Source organism: Helicoverpa armigera, chromosome 26, assembly GCF_030705265.1.
Source record: "Helicoverpa armigera isolate CAAS_96S chromosome 26, ASM3070526v1, whole genome shotgun sequence".
In the NCBI taxonomy this organism is placed as follows: domain Eukaryota; kingdom Metazoa; phylum Arthropoda; class Insecta; order Lepidoptera; family Noctuidae; genus Helicoverpa; species Helicoverpa armigera.
The window spans coordinates 145,858-168,218 of record NC_087145.1 but is presented as its reverse complement, the minus strand read 5'-3'; the positions used below and the strand labels follow the sequence as shown (position 1 = coordinate 168,218).

The 22,361-nt window shown below is 42.1% G+C and overlaps 2 protein-coding genes and 1 long non-coding RNA gene across 17 annotated transcripts in view; 1 reads left to right on the top strand and 2 right to left on the bottom strand.

Moving 5' to 3' along the window:
- The first annotated feature begins 2,820 nt into the window (after positions 1-2,820).
- Positions 2,821-3,973, top strand: LOC135118820 (uncharacterized). Its single transcript, XM_064041822.1, has 7 exons — positions 2,821-2,914; positions 3,005-3,071; positions 3,149-3,184; positions 3,293-3,385; positions 3,463-3,537; positions 3,630-3,721; positions 3,814-3,973. The coding sequence occupies exons 1-7, from the start codon at positions 2,900-2,902 to the stop codon at positions 3,964-3,966; spliced, it is 531 nt and encodes a 176-aa protein (XP_063897892.1). The 5' UTR covers positions 2,821-2,899; the 3' UTR covers positions 3,967-3,973.
- Positions 3,974-3,979: 6 nt separating this feature from the next.
- On the bottom strand, positions 3,980-5,744 carry LOC135118819 (uncharacterized). Its single transcript, XR_010277802.1, has 5 exons — positions 5,210-5,744; positions 4,782-5,113; positions 4,561-4,705; positions 4,154-4,477; positions 3,980-4,078 (listed from the first exon to the last, which is right to left on the bottom strand). It is a non-coding gene; the product is annotated as an uncharacterized LOC135118819 (long non-coding RNA).
- A 9,876-nt stretch (positions 5,745-15,620) lies between these two features.
- Positions 15,621-22,361, bottom strand: part of LOC110382231 (transcriptional activator protein Pur-beta-B) — a 28,508-nt gene continuing 21,767 nt past the window's right edge. For 10 of the 15 annotated variants that reach the window (XM_049849647.2, XM_049849636.2, XM_049849643.2 and 7 more), the window contains one exon: positions 16,369-22,329. In XM_049849647.2, coding sequence (XP_049705604.1) covers positions 22,294-22,329 — 36 coding nt within the window. In that variant the 3' untranslated portion in view covers positions 16,369-22,293. Of the gene's footprint in view, positions 22,330-22,361 lie in introns of all 15 variants that reach the window. The other 5 variants (XM_049849642.2, XM_049849646.2, XM_049849640.2 and 2 more) reach the window with 1 other exon arrangement.

The window sequence follows — 22,361 nt, the reverse complement described above, 5'->3', positions numbered from 1 at the left end:
AAAGTAGCCTGAGATTAAGGCCCTCCTAAAAAACCAGACAGGAAACTCCAAAATATGCTCCGAAGAAATAATGGCCGACAAGCGTCAGAAACAGTCGGGAACAAAGTCTGCTTCCATTGCAGACGGATCTTGGATAAGGCTGAGCGGGAAACGATGCCTGACAAATATATGGCTCGACGGCACTCGTGGCATCAGGGCTCCAGAACCCTGGCCCCTCCAGACACCAAGCTCAGACCCAAAATGGCGTGACTCCTCACGTCCAAACCCCAAAAATCCTCTTTTCCATCGCAATGACAACGCACTCTCTCGAATGTTCGACCACAGAGCAGAGTGCTTAGTGCGAGTTTTCGTGAATTTTTTTACGGACTCACATGAGAGCGCGTATACTAAGATTTGTATGGAACAAAAACAGCTCCACCTAGTGTCAAAAATTGGAACCTGTTTTTGTTTTATACAAACAGTGTTGCCAACAGTTGTAGAAGCTTACCACCAGAGTCAACTTTTAAAACCACCAGAAAACCACTAACAAAAATTTATCCCACACTTAAAATCACCAAATTCACCACTAAAAAAATATTGTTTATATTTTATTGTAACCTAAAACAATTTAATCATCCAAAGATGTAACTCGGCAACGATAGAAAATTAAAACAGACAAAGCATTACATCTGTTTAGCAATTCATCCGACCCGATCCGAATCCTTCACAAATTATAATCGGCATAGTAGTTTCACAAATTGTTTAGTTACGCATTTGACCAATGAATGAGTACTTAATATAATTATATAGTAGTCGTTCACCTTTTTGTTTTGTAGATGCTTTTTTGACATTCCGTGAGACTTCAAATCTCCATAGTAACTCCTTAAAGTTGTACCACAAAACTTACATTTCGCTACTTGACCCGCAGTACTTTCAACATTTCGCCACTAAATAGGGGACTTAAACCACCAGTATTAGTGGAAAATCCACTAAGTTGGCAACACTGCATACAAATCTTAGTATACGCGCTCTCATGTGAGTCCGTAAAAAAATTCACGAAAACTCGCACTAAGCACTCAGAGCAAACTCCTTCTTGTCATAAACCATTTCCTGTCAAACTCGACTAATCGATCCTTACGTCCGAATGCATCAGACCGATGAAATTAATCAAATGATTTCAAAACACCACACATAACATAGCTAAATAATTGCTACTAATTATTTCATATAAACAATTAATTAAAACCTTTAATCTGTTTACGATTAAGACTAAGAACACACAACGCCATCTAGTTGGATCTCCAATCCAACACAAATCGATTGTCAATCTTAATTCGAAAACAGATGGCGTTTGCAACGTCACAATATGTCTCATGAAGAAGAGCTTCAGCTGCGCGTGGATACGCGGCGCCATGATCGACAGCTAATTGGTGGAGGGTGCGGATGGCCAGATAAGGTGAACTACTAACTCCGTAGGTGACAGTCGCGAGTTCGTACTCTTTTACTGGATCACTGGGAGATTCTCGCCCTAGTATGTGTTGATAATTCCGATCCTCCGGTCTTATTAAGATCCCTCTATACATCTTGGATATGTCACACGTTAAAACTACTGTGTGTAATCTGAAGCCAGTTATGATGACTACAATATCTACTTGAAGCTTTGGGCCAGTATAAACAATGTCATTTAAAGAAAGACCGTTAGTAGTTTTAGAGCTAGCATCGAACACTACTCTCAATTTAGTGGTCGTGCTCTCTGGGCCTGCAGTCTCGACATAAGATAGCGATTCGATCGCAAACTGACAGTCGCTAAATATTAACGAAAATATTCGCTTGCCATAACGACAGTAACGATAAACGCAAGTCTCGACAGCCGAGATAGCGGGCAACATCGCTAATTATCATGACATATTCGTGTCGGTACGATAGCGAAAACCGTATTCATAGTGCGGTGAATTTGTATTAAAATGTTGCATGTAAAAAAAATCCTTGTATTATAGGGAGAAATGGTAGACAAGATTTGCACAACCAATTTTGTTTCCTTTGACAATTATAAAGAAAATAGATGAACCTTATCATATTAAAACTTTTTGCATCGAACCGTGTAAGTAAAACATACCGTTTTTTAAGAAAACACATATTAAAGATCTTAATAGTTTGCGTACTTGCAATACAGACATAGAACATAAACAAACTGTCAATGTCAAGTTTGTTTGTGCACTTGAACATTGGTTTGATTTATAATAATAATAAAGGAGAACGGTGTATTCATTACTATTCATGGACGGTGAAGTCATTGAAACAGGCGCAGGCCTGCCGGGTGCCAGCAGCTTGAGCGTCAGGTAAGTACATCTACAACGAGAATTTTTTATTCCTATTCTTGGTACTTACTAAATTGAATACTTTGTATACATCCGAAGTATTCTGTGTTTACATAATGACTACTTTAATGTTTCAGGCGTAAGCGTCTGCGTAGCCCTCGTGTTACACCCGCTCAAATTGATGCACTACTATCAATATTAGAAGCGCGTCCATATTTGACACGCGGAAATTTACCGGCTTGCAGGGCCGGGAAAATTTCGAAACGGGCTGGAGGGAGGTTGCCGAGGAGCTCAATAATCTCCTAACGGGTCTAGAAAGACACCAGAGCAGTGGATGACGGTAAGTCTTTTCAAAGATTGAATTGGTTTTAATTATAAGCATGTACATGCCACGTCAGTTTTTTATTATTTACTTGAGTTAATTATTCTAATTGTAGGTTTGAGAGACTTAAAAGCCGCGCTTGCAGTAAGGCGGCAAAATTAAAAAGAACAAAACGTACCGGCAACCGAGGCGTCAGCACTGCTCCCTGACCGAGGCCGAGAGCCGGATAATTTCAATAGTTGGGGCAGATTATTCCTTTGGGACAGACTGCCCGGACGCTATGCCAGAGGAAGATGTAAGTTGTGATTATTGTATTCAATACAATTTAATATTCTCAATCTTTGAATGTTGATAACACTAAAAATACTTTTATTGTTATTTACAGTTATTACAACATGAGATGGAGGCTGGGGTGGTAATCTCTGAGGTTCTCACCTTACCTCATTCTCAGGGTAAGTTTTAAATTAATAGGTACTCAATTCAAAATATAATTATTTTAATTTTAATGTTACTATTTATTTTATTACAGCTAGAGATTTTGTGGAATTGTTACCGACTGAAACAAGTAAGTTGGAGTTTTAGTAACTAGTTGGTTACTGCTATAATATATTTTATTATGTGTATACATCTGTACACTAATGTTACCAAAATATTAATTAACAAAATATTTTAGCAATCAATGACAGCAGAGCAACGGCTGGTTCTTCACCACCACCCATCCAAGAACAAGTGCAAGATGCCCCTCAGTCGCCAGTACTACAAATGAGTAAGTTGCAGTTATTTTGCTCACCTATGTTTATTTTCATTGATTTTTATTTAATGTGTTATAATTGATAATTCCAGCAGTACGTGGCAGAAGGACAGAAACTGTTGCATCATCAACACCACCACTGCGACAGAGACCCAGAAGAAAGAGGAGTAAGCTTAAATTTTATTTATAATAAAACATTAGTTCTGCAGGTGGGTCAGCCAATAATTCCTACAATACCAATAATTTTGGGTATTTTCAGATCTGAATCCTCGCCAAAGTGTTTCTGAGCAATATAGTGCAGCTCGACGAGAATTTCTAGCAGTTGCAGAAGCAAATGCTGCTACAATGAAGGTGTGTTATAGTGTAAATTTCCTCTTAATTATTATACACACTAGCATGCTAGAGAACATTAAGACACATTCAGTAAATCCAACGTTTTTTAGATGCTGGCAACTGCTGCTCAAGCGCAAGCAGATGCTGCCAAGATGCAGGCTGAGGCAGCCAAGGTACAAGCCGAGGCGACGCTGCAATTGGTAAAAGTCGGAAACAAAATAGCTGACGCAATAAATAATTACATAAATAAAAATAATAAATGATATAAAATGTTTTTATTTGAAACAGTACATAAATGAAAAAAGTATAATAATTATGTGAAACTAGTGTTAATTAGCCTTCTTCTTATGCGCTCTGCAACAGCTCGCCCAGAACCTGCATAACAAAAATAAAATGTATTGGTGTTAGGTATACATACATAGTAAAATAAAAAATCAGTTCATAAGTTACCTGTAACTTCTAACATATCATCATGGAATCTACTATTATCCACCAGCTGCATGGATGTGGTGGACTCTGGTTCCGTAATTTATATGTTATCCGCATATTGTGGAGCACTGCACATGCGTTAATTATTAGGCCAGCCATATAGGGTTCGTACATTAACTGGCGTTGGTGTGATAGACATCTAAACACAGATTTTAGCACCGAAGCATCTTTCTATGATGTTCCTAGCTGAGCAGTGTGCTTCGGTATATTTATATTCCGGTGTGCCAGGCTGTTGATGTTTTATGGGAGTCATTAACCACGGTTCCAGAGGATATCCATCATCACCTAAAAGATTAAAAATACAAAGTAATTTCAGAAGTCGAATGGGCAACCTCTTCGAGGCAGATTTATAATGTTCATTTATTTACCAAGCAGCCAAGCACGGCGGTCCCCATTTTCAAAATGTCGCTTCATTGTTGAGCGCACCGGTGAATTTGCCCATATGTGAGCATCATGTCTCGCTCCTGGCCATCGAGCATTAATATTTAAAATAATAAGATCAGGGTCACACACCTGTAATATATTAAATATGTAAGTACATATTTTTCAAACAATATTTTAGATATTATAGAACTGAAGGTCAACTTACAGCTTGCACATTTAATGAATGGCCCTCATGGTGACCACTCACATAAGACTCCTCATTGGTCTTAGGAGCTAAAATTTTTATATGGGTGCAATCAATGGCTCCAATTACCCTGGGAATGGCTGTGGGGCATTTCTAAATTTCTGTTTTGCCGCATGGCGTTCTCCTTGAGTCATTGGAAATTTAATATATTTTCTTAAAAGTTTTTCATTTATTGCCGAAGTTACAGCCCGGATGACTCGGCTAACAGATTTTTGGCTCATGCTACAACCCCACTGCAAGCCAACAGGTTGTTGGTAGCACCCACATGCGTAAAATCGGAGTGCCGTCAGTATCTAATAAGAAGAAAATTTAAAAAGTTCAACCTTAGTTATAAGAAAAATATATTATAGAAATATTATTTATGCACGGTAGGTCGCAAAGACACTTACTTGGGACTCCACAGAAAGTCCGTAAGGCCGTCGTCTTTGGAGAGATGGACGCAGTTCACTTAGTAGCCTGTGAAACATTTCCTTTGAAATTCTATACATTTGAAGAAATTGGCCATCCTCCAAATCCAAGGGATTTTCATCGTTTCGCTTGTTTCGTGCTATTTGTCGACCCATAAGCACATCGCGTCTGTGCTCGAGCACAACTAAGTCCCATGCTAAATATTCAGAAGCCATTATTTATTAAATTACTATTTATTTAATATTTTCTGACGTAAAATAAACAAATATAGGAACGATATCGATAGTAGCTATCACTTAGCGGGCTGTCAAAAACTGTCGCAAGGAAATTCTATGACATAACGATAAATCGTTATCTTACCGAAAATATTCGGTAACTTTGCGATGACACTCGATAGTTTTGGCAGTAGAGACTACCAAAAATCGTTACGATCGGATCGTTAGGACTTATCGACCGAATTTTGTCGTTAAGCGATCGCTATCTTTGTCGAGACTGCAGGCCCTGGGCGAACGACGCAACTGTGAGGGATGAGATAACGATAGAGAGTAGGTACTGCAGGGTCAGGTTCAGGATACATATGATTTAAATTCTCGTACTCGCGCATAAAGTTTACATAATCGGATTTAAGTTCAGTCTGACGATTAAATTTCTTTTCAAGATTAGTAAAACGCGAGAGTGTAATATTGTAAGATTCACCCAATGACCGATCGCCTTCCTTTAAGAGGATAGGTACGACATATCGGCCGTTAGGTTTGCGATAGGTTAGATCTATGTACATACGTTCGCAGGTATCATTCTCGGGTACGGTGATAATAGCGCGTGGTGGTTCCTCCACTTCCCAAAATTTTTGAATTTGTTCCTCTAATTTAAATGTGGTGGCCACTAAAGAGCACGCTGTGTTCAAGGGTACATAATTAGAATTGACTGCCCCTGTCAAAATCCACCCGAAAACGCTATGCAGAGCGGTAGGTAAACCGGACCCGAGATTGATACGTTGACCGTCATAGATATCGTGGAATAGCTCCGCCCCTATCAATAAATCAATTTTGGCGGGAACATCATAGTCGCGATCAGCTAACACGAGATGGTTGCAGCTGTACTACGTGCGGTCTCCAACGACTGATGGTACTTTAACGCTAGGTATTAGCACAGATTATATAATAGTTACTACGTAACAGATAAATCACTCCAAACAAAAAAGTCCATACCTACTGTTATAAGCACCTACAAGTTCCCCAACTACCTACAACTTCCTAGCTGCGTTATAAAATGAACCTTAAAAGCTCGAGCGCTTGATTGTTATTCCAATGCGATAGCGCACAGTTCAGTGACCGCAGCCGTTCCGTGGCCGTGCTTAGGGTTGCTTCTAACAATTTATTAATAATTAAATAGGAAAACAAAGTAACGCTTATTTTAAGATAGCCTTTTTTAAAACTGAGTTTTTAAATAAAAAGTTTCATCCTCCGAGCCTTTTCCCAATCATGTCGGATTCAGCTGAGTACCAGTGCTTTACAAGAAGCGACTGCCTATCTGACCTCCTCAACCCAGTTACCCGGGCAACCCGATACCCCTTGGTTAGACTGGTGTCAGACTTACTGGCTTCTGACTGCCCGTAACGACTGCCAAGGATGTTCAATGACAGCCGGGACCTACAGTTTAACGTGCCATCCGAAACACAGTCAATGGTGTCTAAGATATACTTAGAAAGTACATACAAAGTTTTTAAATAAAAAGTAATATCAAGAATATTTTTCTTTAGTTAACTATTGTATTGCCTACTAAAATGGAGTATGGGTACATATTACTAAATATTACCTAATACGTAAGCAAAGGTAAGGACTTAAATAAAGCTTTCGTCAAAATCAAAGGCGGTTTCCAACTATTTTTCGAGCACAAGTGCCTTACCCCATATGGTATGTACAACTCCGTCGAGTGTTGATACATACCTAAAATTGGTTTCTGCGTAGCGACACGCGTAATGTTCCGAGTCGTCATTAAGTTGGACCAGGACTATACCTACTTACACTCGAGATGTGTTTTGAGCTACATACAAAACTCACAATACAGTTCATATAACTAAGTAGGTATCTAAAGTAAAATAAGTACTTATTTTATATAAAAAAAATAGAATTACTAGATAAATTCATAAATATAAAATGTTTCTAAATCTTACAATAGTCGCATATAAACCAACACAACTCAAAATAATCCATCAGCTTGTTAGGTAGGTAGCTTAAGAAACTAATAAAAACCAACAGCATAACATGCCACGAAATAAAAATAATAATATTGAACTATTGAAAGCCCTGAGTCGCGTGGGGTTACCGGTAACCCAGCGAGCGGTAGGCATTTATCACGCGCAAGTACGTCGAGTGACAGAGGCCTGGTATTAGAGCTGTGATGTTATCTAATACAACTGGTTTGATATTAAAGTGCGGAGCATCATCATGTACAGGTAGTATAGTGCAATCTGTCACCCCCTTTACGTGTGTAACTGAGTTTTGTCCTAGTCCGGCTATGGTAAGATTGCACCGGCGGAGTTTCAACCCAAGTGTTTTTGCGCACGCAGAAGTAATAAAACAATCCTGCGCCCCACTGTCAACGAGTGCGCGCACGGTACATTGCGTGCCGGTGGCGGTGTTGAGCGCGCGCACCTGACTGGTTCCTAGTAAAACCATGTCGCGATTGGGAACTGCAGCGTGAGAATGAGCTGTAACGTTCGCTTCAGCGCTGGTGGATGGCGCTGGGTCTATATGCAGCAGGGTATGATGACGTAAACCACACACCGTACAAGTCATTTTTGATAAGCATTTTTCTATGACGTGATTTGTACGTAAACAGTTTGTACACATATTATTTTTAGTTTTTATCAATGCGAGTCTAGCACGAGAGTCTAAAGATTGAAAGGTAGGGCACTGATAAATTGAGTGCGCATTATTGCAATGAGCACAAGCCACATTTGCAAGTGAGTTAGATTAGGGTCAATTCCCACTGAAAGAGCAGCGGCCGGCAGCGGCCGGCAGCGGCCGGCAGCGGCCGGCAGCGGCCGGCAGCGGCCGTAATTGCAAGGGATTGAGCGCGAGCGCGGCGGGCCGCGCGGCGCCGCATCGCGCCGCGCTCTTACATTTTCCGTGCTCTTACGGCCGCTGCCGGCCGCTGCTCTTTCAGTGGGAATTGACCCTTAGCGAGATAAGATGAGCGTTTTTGTCCGCTGCTATTTTGCCCGCGCGGTGCGGGTCCGATTTGGTCCGGAAATTTTGTATATACCTACGCGAGTTTACGCGGGGAACTAAAATTATTATTATTTGTAGATTTAGAAGATAGCTGATTAGTTTCTAAGATTTTAACATAATCTTGAAGAAACTAACAATTCACAAAAGGTAGGTATTTGCGAAATGTTTGTTTGAGTTTCGAATCGAATGCGCGTGTCCGGATCGAGCGAACGCGATGTTAAATAAAACAAAACAAAATCACCTAAGTTTTCGATTTTCATTGATTGGAGAGCATGGTAAGCCTCGTAGGCCTCGCCTGTTAACTTTTGCAGATCTTGGAAGTTGCCTGATTTAACAGCTGGCAAGTTGAAGAATTTATCAAGATATGATAAAGCTATAAGACGCTTGTTTTGATAACGCTCGAAGCTCGATTAAACTATTAAAAACGACTTCGTAATTATCGGCGGTCGTCGGAACTCCTTTGACAATAGACAAAGCGGGGCCACAAAATACATAGGTACAGAAGTCAATCTACATACAAAGCGCGTTCGAGTCACGCAGACATAGGTGTCTATGTGTGCGTGTTCACAGACGCGCTGTCTCAAAACAACTCAAAACAGTGCGAGCGCGGCTGCCGTTTTCTTGAGATACGCGCGTCACACACAAGGTAGATAAATGTGCACGCGTCTGTAATTTGACTGTAATATTTTTAATTTTAATAACAAAAGAAAAAGTAATAATGGAGCAACAAAAAGTCGTATTATAATTGTTCAGTGGACGGTTGTTTTTATACAAAAATAAACAGTGAATTGTCGTTTTTTTTAGCCTGCCGTATTACCTTTAGTACCTATGTACCTACTTATTTTCTCATATTTCGATGGTTCGATTAATAAACGCAGTAGGTAGGTACAGTTAGGTGGGTAGGTAAGCGCCCCGGGGAGGCCTCTGGCCCAATGCCGTAATAAGTTTTGCTAGTGTCGACCCAGGCAAACCTGCCTACCTACCCTCAAAGATTATTACTAGTAGGAGTTGATAATTTTTGTGATCATGGCACTCGCACATCAAGGTTTCTGTAGGTAGAAGCAAGCTTAGATCGGGGACTGTACCAGCCCATTACATACAAAAATATTTTTTTCACAAGTAAAGAGTAGGGTAAGTATATATGTATGAATAACAAAATTATAAATTGCGGTTTCTGAAAAAGTTCGGTATCTCGTTCAAACGAATTTCCGTTGAAAGTGTTTATTAACCTCTTGTATGCCACATTAATTTTTTGATTATTATTGGTTTATATTTCATTTTTCCTGTTTTATTCTCAACAATACATCAAATAATTAGATACAAGTACCACTACCACGTTAGTTTTATGCGCATAAAAAAGTTGACAACCCTAGCGCGACCGCCGAGTTTAGGCATGAAAAGTAAAGTACATACATGAGATTGACTTCTGTACCTTTGTATTTTGTGGCGGGGCCTTGTAAACAAGACGCTAAATAATTAAATTTTTCTATTTCCGAAATCGGCTTATTATCGTGAATTAAACTTTTGTAAATATCATAAAATGTTTGCCAGTTTTCTATTTTGCTATCGAATTTAGGCAACTCAAGTTTCGGTAGCCGCGCGTTTCGTCCCGAGTTAGATTTTACTTCCGCTCGCGTATTTCCCTTTCCGTGTTCAACTGGCGACGCCGAGCTCGCGAAATCCACACGCTTTTGTTTTACTACGGAATCCTACGATCCCGTGTTCAATTCGCGTCATCTGAGCACGGTTTTGCGATCAAGCAACTTTAAAAGAAGTTTTACAAAACAGTGTGTAATTGAATTGAACACGGTTTTTTAACCTGTCTATTTGAAACAAATCCGTACTGATTTAACGCGTTCGTAAATGTTCGGGATTATTCGTGCGAGCCGAAGCAGGCGAGAGCGTCCGAAGTTGGATTCGCGCGCTTGCAGACTCCTTCCTCTACTGTTTCATACATGCATAATTAGAAAATATGACGTTCACGAAAAATAATCTCGAGACGGCATCAAAAACAATTACCCAGTAGGTAGTGGTAGAATTCCGGCCGTCCTGTTAAAAAGAAACGTGCACACAATATCGCTGTGAACATAGACCAAAACGAACGTTCCACAAAATAGTTGTCTTGTTGGTGTTTTTGTTTTGTTATTTTTGTGCTGATAATAAATGTTTCATTAATTGTATTGTGTGTAATATTTCATTGAAATCATATTGAGTTAATAACAACCTACTGTCTACTATAGAATAATACCGCTGATTCAACACGCTTTTGAAGGCTCAAACAGTCTAAGAGTCGAGTCAAAAAAGTGTTTAAGTAGTTCAACTGCACACGATTTTGTAAAACCTTACCCAGCGCCACTTTATCGCAAAACCGTGCTCAGTTGACGCGAATTGAACACGGGATCGTAGGATTCCGTAGTAAAACAAAAGCGTGTGGATTTCGCGAGACCGGAGTCGCCAGTTGAACACGGAAAGGTAAATACGCCTTCCGCTCGCTCTAGAACCGATGACGTATGCGAGGACGTTCCGTCGACGTTGCCGCTCTTCTCGGTAGTAGGTAGGGCTTTCAAATACCGGATTTTTTCAATTCCGGTATCAATACCGGTATTAGAAATTTCAATACCGTGATCACGTGATCACGGTATTGTCGGTCATGCAAATTTTAATACAGTTACTTTGACTACAGAAATGTTGTTGTAAATATTTTTTAATATTGTCAAATCGAATTCGTCTAATTTGAAATCGGAGTTTAATTTAAGATCGATTAAAACCTTTAAAACACAATCCTTTAGTATCAAAAAGCGTCCAATCATAGCCCCGACACTATGACCAAAAATGAGATTGACTTCATCATGACGAACAAGAAGCACATAGTCAGAGACGTCTCCGTGATCAATAGGTTTAATACCGGTAGCGATCACCGACTTGTCCGAGGCTCTCTTAATATCAACTTCAAGGCCGAACGTTTCCGTCTGATGAAGGCCAGGCTCCGACCAACACTGCTCCAAACCATTTCAGGATCTGAAACGTTCCAGTCAAATTTGGAGAACCGATTTGCCACCGTGGAAACCACAACAGACGTCAACCAGAACCACGAATATGTGGTTCAGATCCTCAGGGAGGAAGGTTCGAGATTCTGTTACATGCAGCGTAAGGGCAAGAAATCAAAGCTTTCGGAAGAGACATTAGGCTTATGAAGAAACGACGTGAAAACCCGCCCGTCAATTCGTCAGCTAAGCGGGCTCTAAACCAGGAGATCAACAAGCACGTACGACGCGACCTCTGGTGCTCCAATACTCTTGACATTGAAAGAGCAATTGAGCTGAATCGGGGGTCAAAGGTGTTCGTAAAATCTCTTGGAAGAAGCCACTTGATGAAGCTGATCACAACAAGTGGAGAAGTCATTTCTTCGGTGCCGGCAGTCCTTTCGGAAGTGGAAAACTTCTATGGCCGGTAATACGGATCGCATGCATCTCGACCTGATCCCGGAAATGAGGATTCTAGAGCCACATTAACACGCCATTTCACCGAAGACCTGCCAGAAGTCAGCAGTGGCGAGATCGCTCTGAGACAACTTAAAAATGGAAAAGCCCCTGGCGAGGATGGCATTACAACAGAGCTATTAAAAGCAGGAGTTAAGCCCGTACTGGGGGAGCTCCAGAAGCTTTTTAATGCCGTCCTGTTTGAAGGGAGAACTCCAGAGGCGTGGAGTAGGAGTGTTGTCGTCCTGTTCTTCAAAAAGGGAGACAAAACCCAGCTGAAGAACTATCGACCCATTTCCCTCCTAAGCCACGTCTATAAGCTGTTCTCAAGAATGATCACGAACCGACTTGCGCGAAGACTCGACGAATTCCAACCACCGGAGCAGGCTGGGTTTCGGAGCGGATACGGCACCATAGACCACATCCACACAGTGCGGCAGATTATACAGAAGACCGAAGAGTATAATCAGCCCCTGTGTCTAGCATTTGTGGACTATGAGAAGGCCTTTGACTCGGTTGAAATCTGGTCTGTTTTGGAGTCCCTGCAGCGTTACCAAGTAGATTGGCGGAAAAAGGCTCGGAGGATGATGATGACATCTTACGAGTACATAGTTATTTATCTTATTTAATACAACTTCCTGCTACTTATTACAACAAAACACCATAGTTAAAATTATAAAAATATTGTAAATTAGTAATACCGTAATCACGGTATTGGCTCATCAATACCGGTATTGACAAAAGACCAAAATATATCCGTGATCACGGTATTACGGGATCCCGTAATACCGGTATTGAAAGCCCTAATTTGTACTATGCCCTACTACCCTACTAGTAGTAGGTAAGTTAGCCGCTGCACTGATTACGGCATAGTACAAATCATCAAACGAACTCAAAGATTTTTGGGACACTTGCGCATCAGGTTTTATAGCTAATTCCAATGCTTGTATTTTACTACATAACGAAACAAATTCTTCGCGAATTGAATGTTCGAGAATATCTCGCCTTGAACGACGATACCTTTGAATGATCTTGAATCATAGCTATTGATAAGTCATAAAGGATTTGAATATCACGATAGACATATTCGCGTTGAGATTGAAGTTTTAGTTTGCCCTCTTCCATTTTGTTTTTGTTTCGTAAAGTATGTAGGTATTAAGAAATCACGTATGAAATGCGAACCTAAGTTGAGATTGTATTTTGTATTAGGTGTAAATCAATACGTTTAGGTGAAATAGTTTTAATTGTGAATAGTTATATTGATATAATAAGATAGTAAACAATTTACTTTGTAAATAGTTACGAAAATTATTGTAATAGGTATAACCCGACTAAATGAAGATGACCTGTGAATCCGCATAGGTTACTCCCGGCGAGTATGACTAACAATATTTAGTAGGATAATACTTTTAAAATTGAAAAATCTAGATAATCTCAGAGTTTTCGATAGAAATTGAACCTGAGAATGCTTGAATAAACTGTAATCTACAGGTATTCGCGCTCGAAATGGACCACAAATATGATTGAGTTTGGCGTCCAGCCGGGGACGCCTTGATTTAGGTATTTTGCTAGAAACAGGCTGTGAGATTAAATGAATGAAAGATCAAGTACTTACAGGATGCCAGGAACACAGAGATCACAACACCAGAGCACTTTTAGTCGTATTCACAGGTTTAACTTGATTTTTTACACCGCGCGCGCAGTTATCGATGCCGGCCGGCCATTGCTGAGTTTGAAACTGGAATTCTTTTGTCTATGAGTTCAATAGATGGCGTTCGTTGCGCAGTTATGGCTTTAGTTATGGTTGCGTTCGGTGTTTATGATTATGTAGAATAGGGAGGGAAAAGGATGGGAAAGGAATTTTATTTTATTTTATTTATTTTTTTATTAGGGAAAACAAACAGTAGTATATTATTGGTACACAAAATGTTCTTAAAACTAAACTTAAAAAATATACTACCCACTACATTTTCCACAAATTACAAAAAAAAAGTGATACTAAATCTGTAGGTACGCAGACATTTGCTGTCAAATCGTTATAATATAAAATATATATTATACAATTAGGTATTAACTGTAGCTGAGTAAATATTAATGAAACGAATGGAATTATCCCAAAGCCTGTTCAGTGAACAATATAAAAAAGTATTATTATTGGCCATCTATAGAAAAAGATATCGGAGAGTACCTATGTGCGGAAATGTGATAAATGTGAGAAACTAAAGTATCAGAAAAATATTAGGGAACCAATGACCATAACAACCACAGTATCATCAGCTTTTGAAAAGATTTATTTAGATGTAGTAGGACCTTTTGATAGGGACGAATATGGGAATGTGTACATATTGACGTTGCAGTGTGAACTTACTAAGTTCGTTGAAGGCTTCAATTAAAAAACAAGTCGGCAAATGAAGTAGCAAGAGTTTTAGCAGAAAATTTTATTTTGAGATATGGAATACCAGAAGGCATTGCGACAGATAGGGGTTCTGAATTTATTTCAAAAGTTATGGTAGAATTATGTAGTATCTTGGGAATCAGGAAAATAACATCAACAGCGTATCATCACGAAAGTATAGGATCGTTAGAGAACGTTCATAAAATGTTTTTTTTTTTCCTTTGGAAGGGTGATGTGGTGTGGTCTATGATCACGTAGTGATTAGTTAGTATTGATAATGTTAAGTAGACGTTAGGAATGCCTCGTACAGAATAAGATATTTAATAAGATAGTCATTAGTTAAGATAAGCACGTAGCTTTTCCTTTGTATAAATAGCGTAGTATATTCAATAAAGGTGTGCACTTCTTAGTAGGAATGGGTTGCCTTGACTATACCTAGACATGTAGTTCTGTTGTTTTATTAACACGTCTAGCCTCATCAACACCTAAGGACCCTGCCTGTCGGAAGGTTGGCAAGCCCAACATCAGAGGATCTCGGCACTAAAAAAATAACTTTAAACGTGTAACTTTCAGGGGTTGTTTTTCAGGCCTTAGTGTGTTATTTTATATTATATTAGTTTAGGAGTACGCCCGCGCCGTGAGCGAGAGTACCATAGAGCACCTCATTTTATCTTTAAACAAAGGCCTCAATCTGCATTAGCAGGTGTGCAAATCAGGGGCCCGATTCTCCTAATTTTACTTAAGCGACATACGATTCACGTTCGACTGAGATCCAATCCCGACTCGATTACGATTGAAGCGTATGTGGCATTCCGCTATTTTTTCTTTGAAATAAACGTTTTAATCCTTTTTTGTCATTCAATAATGAATCATTTTGTCTGCAAATGATTTACGATTGCAAAATGATTGTACAGCAAATTACCGTATAGACCAAAATCACCAAAATAGCAGACCAATCGCAAACCAATCGAATATCATTGGAATACGATTGGACTTACATTAGTAGCAGAATGCCCGATAAGGTCAAAACTGCTATTGCGATCATGTTGCGATTCAATTTCTATTCGATTTTGACAATATTAACTTAGGAGAATTGGGCCCCAGCTAGTCCCTAGTTATAAAAAATATTGGATCAAGTATTGCTAAGTTTACTGATAGAATCTTTTTTTATATAAAGTAAAACAGATGGTAGCATAATAACTAAGTGGGTAGTTCCAAATATTATAATAATCAAGTGGGTGACGTCTCCTTGCCAGGCTACTTACCGGGGAACTAAATAATAAGCTTTATTTTTGTAATTTCTTTATTTTTTTTCACCATTTATCGTAAAACTTTCCTAGGGCACACCGCGCGTCGCAGTCGCGCACCAATATTCCGCCTTGTGTATGTGGAGCTCGTGTCCCGCGCACGCGGCGCTCACGTCACGCGGCCGCGTCCGTCGGCCGCGCGCCACGCGTGCACGCGCCGGCGCCACGCCTCCTCCACGCCTCGGCCAAGCCGCGTGCACGCGTCGCGCTTACAATTAAGACATGGACAGTTTGACAAAACTAATTTTGATAAAAATATAACAATTTCACTTGCACTTAAACAAAATAAATAGGCGTTTAATTTCAGTTGTAAAATAAAAATAATATGATATCCATCGTAAGTACACACAAGCACCATCTAGCTGCAGTTTAACTGCCGTCCTCACTCACACGATCATCAGCTCTTCGCGCCATGACCAACACGCTCGGCAAGCTTACCGAACCTTAGTTACAGTCATAGCGCGAAGTTCCATTGCATTCCACCAGAAAATATATATTATACATACGAAATACAAAATTGAATGTTATAGACACTGCTATTATCCGTCAAATTTTGAATTTAATTCTAAGACAGACCGCATAAGGCGGCTATTCGTGTCAGTTATATGACTTACAAAACATTTCAAGCAATTTTTACACTTGCAATTTTAATTCGATCGGGAGATCTGACAATGTTCCAAACATTAGCGTTACACCAACTAGTGTCAAACAATAAAAAACAACAAGTATATAAAATACTAGTATAATAATAAACCTATAGGAAGTTATACATCACACTATACAATCTTTGGATACAAAATCTCACTGGCGCGTTGCGCACGTGCCGCGGCTGCCGCGCGTGACGCCGACAGCGGCGGCACGCGGCGCCGCGCGGGCGGGCGGACGCGCTCCCGCCGCGCGCGGAGCGAGCGCGCCCGTCCGCCGCCACACCGAACCAGTCTCAATACTAGCGAGCCGTGTCTTACACGAATACAGAAATTTTGACAATTTAGACAAAAAAAATATTCAAAAAAAATTTATCCTCATCACATGAGCCATGTCAGTCCCAGAGTTCCAAACGTTACGATATCGACTTTACCAACTAATCCTTTGCATATTGGGTGCCCCTTTTGAGGAGAAACAAAACTATTATCCACTTTATAAGATAGATTCCTTTTACAAAATTTAAAATTATTACGAGAAAATGCAACTCATTAGAAGTTCGACCGTCGTAGACGCTTATTACAACCCGCTCCGTCGATATCACTCTACCCTAGTCACTTTCCCTCTCCATACACAACACCCAATATGCCGTCACCATTATACCTAACAACCACATTTATATTGCAATCTATTTTTTTTACATCTTAGCATCATTCGCGAACTCAGTCCGCGTATAGCGGCGCGGCGCGCGCGGACAGGCGACGCTGTCCGCGCGCGCCGCGCCGCAACCCTATCTAGACAACGCCCTGTCGATCGGTACTCTACAGAACACAGTTTGTATCCATCCTCCTCATCCTAAGGAAAACATTTACACGGCGACTGATGCTGTTCCGACATCCTCACGCGTCACGCAGTTCGCGAGGCATGTACTCTCGTACAGCCACAAATCGTCAAGCGACGGCCGCCGACCGGAATACTCGTGTGAATGTTTGAACAACATCAGCCACCAAATGCATCGATACTATACATAAATATTTAGGACACAATATCTCGAAATTGTTATTTTTTAAGTCTACAAATCATTTACCATTATTACATATAAACTACAATCGATTGGCAGTATCATTTATTTACCTCCCTCTGACTCTCATGATATTATCGTGACGTGATCCGCGGCCCTATGTCCGCGGTACCGCGCGGTCGCGCGGTGCGACCGGCGGCGACCAGTGCGCGCGAGACCTTCACTAACACCGTCGAACGAAACTTTAGCACTTATCTTACCATCCGAGAGTCGCGGCGAGCCGGCAGCCGCCGCACGGCTGACTGGCCGGCCCGCCGCCTCGCTCGGGACACACTTATCGTACGAGAAACTGAAATTGAACAAATCTTAGTCATCGACCTAAGAAGACAAATGACGTGAAACTGAAGCCCTCTCCTCGTTCCTCATGGACGTAAATACAAAGGGTACCCTAATACATACATGTGCTGAACCCGACGCGCTCGGGACGCGCCCGCGGCACACGCTACGTGTTATGGCACGAAGCGAGCCGGCCCGGCGCAGTGCGCAGGCGCCGCCCGGCCGACACTATGCCTATAAACAACTCTATCACCTGCATGTGATCCCTTCAACCGCTTACACTAACCGGGGACTGGCCCCCGTCGCGAACCTGCCTACTCCTGAGCCTCCTCGACCGCGCCTAAATAATAACACATACCAACTAAATCCACAATATGGAGTTGCAAACCTAGCCTGTTTAGTTACTGCTCATCGAAAACCGCCGAGTACTTGTCTTGTATTGTGTCCAACCGCTATTTTCATACTATTACATTTTTTATAATTTTTCTTTATTTCAATCTCAGGTACTGTGGTATTGCTTACATGTAATTATAAAATGATTTTTCACAAGTTTATATTTTGTACATTGGCGGTTAATTGGTGTAGAGGCTGACCAGAAAAATAAAACCGGCACTAGTGGACTACTTACGACAATAACGTTTTATGTTTCTGGCTGGCGCTCGCCTGGCAGCGCAGCGATGCAGCTGCAGTGGTGGAACAGTAAAACAATCAATGGTGTCACAGTGTAGTCGTCGCAGTAAAACAATACGCCGGTGCGGCACTCCGCACGCGACACCTAACAGTACAGATAAATTATCTTTTAGCAAAACATCAATTAATATCAGAAATATAATTAAAACTAACGTACTATTATAACTCTGTTTTTTTTTTTTAGTTTTTAGTTTAGCTGTTGAATCGTTTCGTAACTATAGTGACCTATTTAACACTTAGGGAGCGGGGGGCGGCGTGGGATGCGCCGGCGCCGCCACTGGCGCGGACAGCGGGCGGCAGTGGCGGCGGCGGCGCGGCGCGAATAATGAATATTATAATAATTGACTATCACCACCAGGCATCAGACTGCACACGAACTACACAAACACAGCGCTGCACAAACGACATACGTTCGTCGCTCATCCGACGCTACTGGGAAATACTACAAGATGATCCATCTATACGGACAGACACGTATCAGCCATCTTAACAACATTGAACAGACAGATGATCTGCCTAGCTCATGAACACGTGCGGCCTACGGTCACTCCGACCACCGACTGTCATGACACGCATCAAACCACGTTCAGAAGTACTAGAGGGAAGCTCACGCACTGCTGTACAGCGAAGCTGGGCAAGAAGAGAGTACTCGGTGGTCACAGGCAGACCGGGACGACTGGCACGAACGTATGTCTACAGTTGCCGTAACCTAACTTAACGAGATAACTGGCAAGCGGGGGTGAAGGGCGAGGCGGGGTGGGGAGGGACGCGGTGGGCGGGGCGGGGGAGGGGCCACCGCGCGAGGTATCACAGGGGGCAGCACTCTCTCACAGCGCGGCGCCGCGCTGCGGGCTACGCCGCTACGGGCTACGCGCTACGTGCTACGCGCTACGCGGCGACCGCAGCGCAGCGGCCGGACTGCCGTCTCCGGCGGTATGGACCACGCGATAGCTAGCTCGACATACACTAATATATCGTACGTTATACATCTCATTATACATTTAGCATTAATTTATTTATATTTACTGACCGCGGGTCAGGCCGGCCGAGACCGAGCGAATATAACCTCTTTATTTCAAGTCTAAATATAAACTCTGTAGATCTTAAACTTCTATGGAACTAAAATTATTTTTGTACCATAAAATTGTAATGTTTAAAATGAAGCCACAAGCTTGCGGCGCTCGCAGTCCGCGTCTCTTAGAGTTCGCGCGCCGCTCCCGCGCCCGGCGCCGCTTAGCCTAGCCTATGCTGCGCTCCACGCCCGCCCCCGCGAGCTATTATATTTCTATATTTTAATCGTATAGAGAAATGATTTTTTTTTATATAGGTATTTTATATTTTTTTTCTATATGTAACAGTTTATCGGACGTCACCAACTTATGTCACTCTATATAGAATGGTCTCCAGAGGAAAATGTACTGTAAATTAACCTACGTAGGTCGCGCCGGCTAGCGCAGCGCGTCTATGTCTATGTAACCTTACACGGTGAATACTCTACGGAGCGGCGGCCGCGCGGTCTGCATGCGCGGACCGACCGCGCGTGCGGACCGCGCGGACGCTCGCTCGCACTAACCAGTTGCAGTAGTGAACGCTGACGAGTTGAGGGAGCATGGTGGAGTGAGCACGCTCACTGAGCACTATGTACACGAGCCGAGCCCGGGTACTGCTACTCTATGTCTGCGGGACAACTCAGCGTCGACCACACATTACAATATACTATAGTTCCTCAAGTGACCGCACATCGAAACATACAATATTCAATGTAAAATAGATCTCGCAGTTCATATTACAATAATCTTGCAGTCAATTAATTTCATTACATTCAACAGTAATTTAAAATGTATACTTATATTCGTTTCACACAAAATCGTATATATCGACTGAGAAAAGTTGAGGGCACATTCGGATGAAATGAAACAGTAACGCGCTGCAGCAGTGTGAAACAAACCTAAGTACGGCTGTGAGTGTACCGCGCGGACTGACCGCCGCCTCGCGCGGACAGCACGCGGGTATGCGCGGACAGTCCGCGCGGCACACGTGCTCGCCGTGCACAGTATCAACCACTGACCACATATGAACCGATACATTTTACACACACATACAAACGATTAAAACAACTTTATATAAAAAAATGTCCACACACAAAATGATATCAGGCCATAGATACACAACGTACATTTTATTGCATTATTCACATTAGGAGATACATTGAAACGCCGACATACGCTTGTAACTGGTTCCAGATGACAGTTACAACAACGAAATAACTCCAGTATTTGATACTGAATACGTACAATAGTGTTTACTCAATATAAAGCTAGAGCGGATGTTGCGACCGCCTTGCGGTACGCCTAGAGCTACCAATAAAGGGTGAAACCTCCGGAGTGATGTAGTCATAATAAAAAATGATAATAAGGAAAAACAAAAAAAATGCATAAATACATTAATAAAGTAAGTTTAAAGGCACCGCCGACGCCTGGTGTAGTGCTGACTTATACTACTGCGTCCCGCGCACTCATATACATACATATATACACACGCACGCACACTCGCACAGGGTGCTTACATACCGCCGCGGCACCGCCACCAGCGTCGCTACCCAGCCCGACGCTAGTGCGGACACTCGCTGCCAGTCTCAATATCACAGCTTCACGCAGCTCTCTCGCTCATTGTTCCACTCTGTCTGACCGGCCGGCTGACTGCCGGGCCTCGGGCGACGCTCGGTGGGTCAGACCATCAGTATACTAAATAGCAGCGAGTGACCGAACCAGCCTAAAATGTAAATTTGCCAATGAATAATTTTGACACCAAAAATTTTGAACCGGAGCCAATAAATTCTTCAATTTAGAATCGAACGTTCGTAAAGCTAGCAAACAAGTAGGACGTGTCCGCGGCCGCGTCCGCCTCATACGTTACAACATTTTAAATCCGTCGGATCGTACGCCTATGAATATCACAGCAGTGCGTCATTAGCCTAATGATTCGAGTTCTACTACGAGCCCTGTAAACACCCGGTGCCGGATCCCCGCACACACCCGTGCTGTCGTCTCTCAGTGTCAACAGACAAAACCACATCATTAAATAATCCATATTAAAAAAAAACACATACACCTACAAACTAGATAAGTGGGCAAATTTTAACTTTTTTTTTAGTTTTTATTTTATTTGAATATGACAAGCCAGGTTTATCCGTTACCTAGTCAGCGAATAATACCAAACATACGACGTACTGATGTCTCCTGGCTGCTTAATATCATATAACTTAACAAAAATAATTATGACTTATATTCTGGAATTACAACTCCATCTCGTTATAGTGTATCAACATTCGTTCCACTTCATATTTTCGATATCATGTGCCGAAAACTATTTACACAAATTAGAATAAAACAATCAAGTGATAATTTAAAAATAAAGCTCAAAGCCGTCTAAAATTAGTTTTTTTTTTTCAGGGAAATAAAATAGTGCCGCCCTCTCGGAGGAGCGGTCGAGTAATAATTTAGATTAAAAGGCCACGAACGTTGTGTAGTGTGTAGAGTGTGTTACGCGCGACGCGGCGACGTAACCTATCACCAATACAATGATCAACAAGAAATAAAATTGTCAAAGTGCAAACATCATTAGTACCATGTGAGAGCGGAGCGCAGGCGCGGAGCGGCCCGCGCCTCGTCGTAGCGCCAAATATATAACATACTACATAATAATCATATAAAATACTATATACACATAATAATAAAGCATCAGTTTTCACGGGACGTGGGACGTGCGGACAGCCCGGGGGGCGGCTGTTATTATGATAGTGAGGGACCGCGGGCTGCCCGCGCGAGCCGGCCCCCGCCGGCGCCGGCGCCCGGCGGCCGGGGCCCAGCGCCGAGGCCCGGCGGGCGGGGCGCAGCGCGCGGGCCCCGGCGCCCGGCGCCCCGCGGCCGGCGCGCTCAGTACCGCGCGCTGCCGCGCTCGCATCAAATCCGGTTCGGCGCGCTGCCCGTGAATGTGTCCTGCAACACCACAGCCCACCGTTACTGCACCG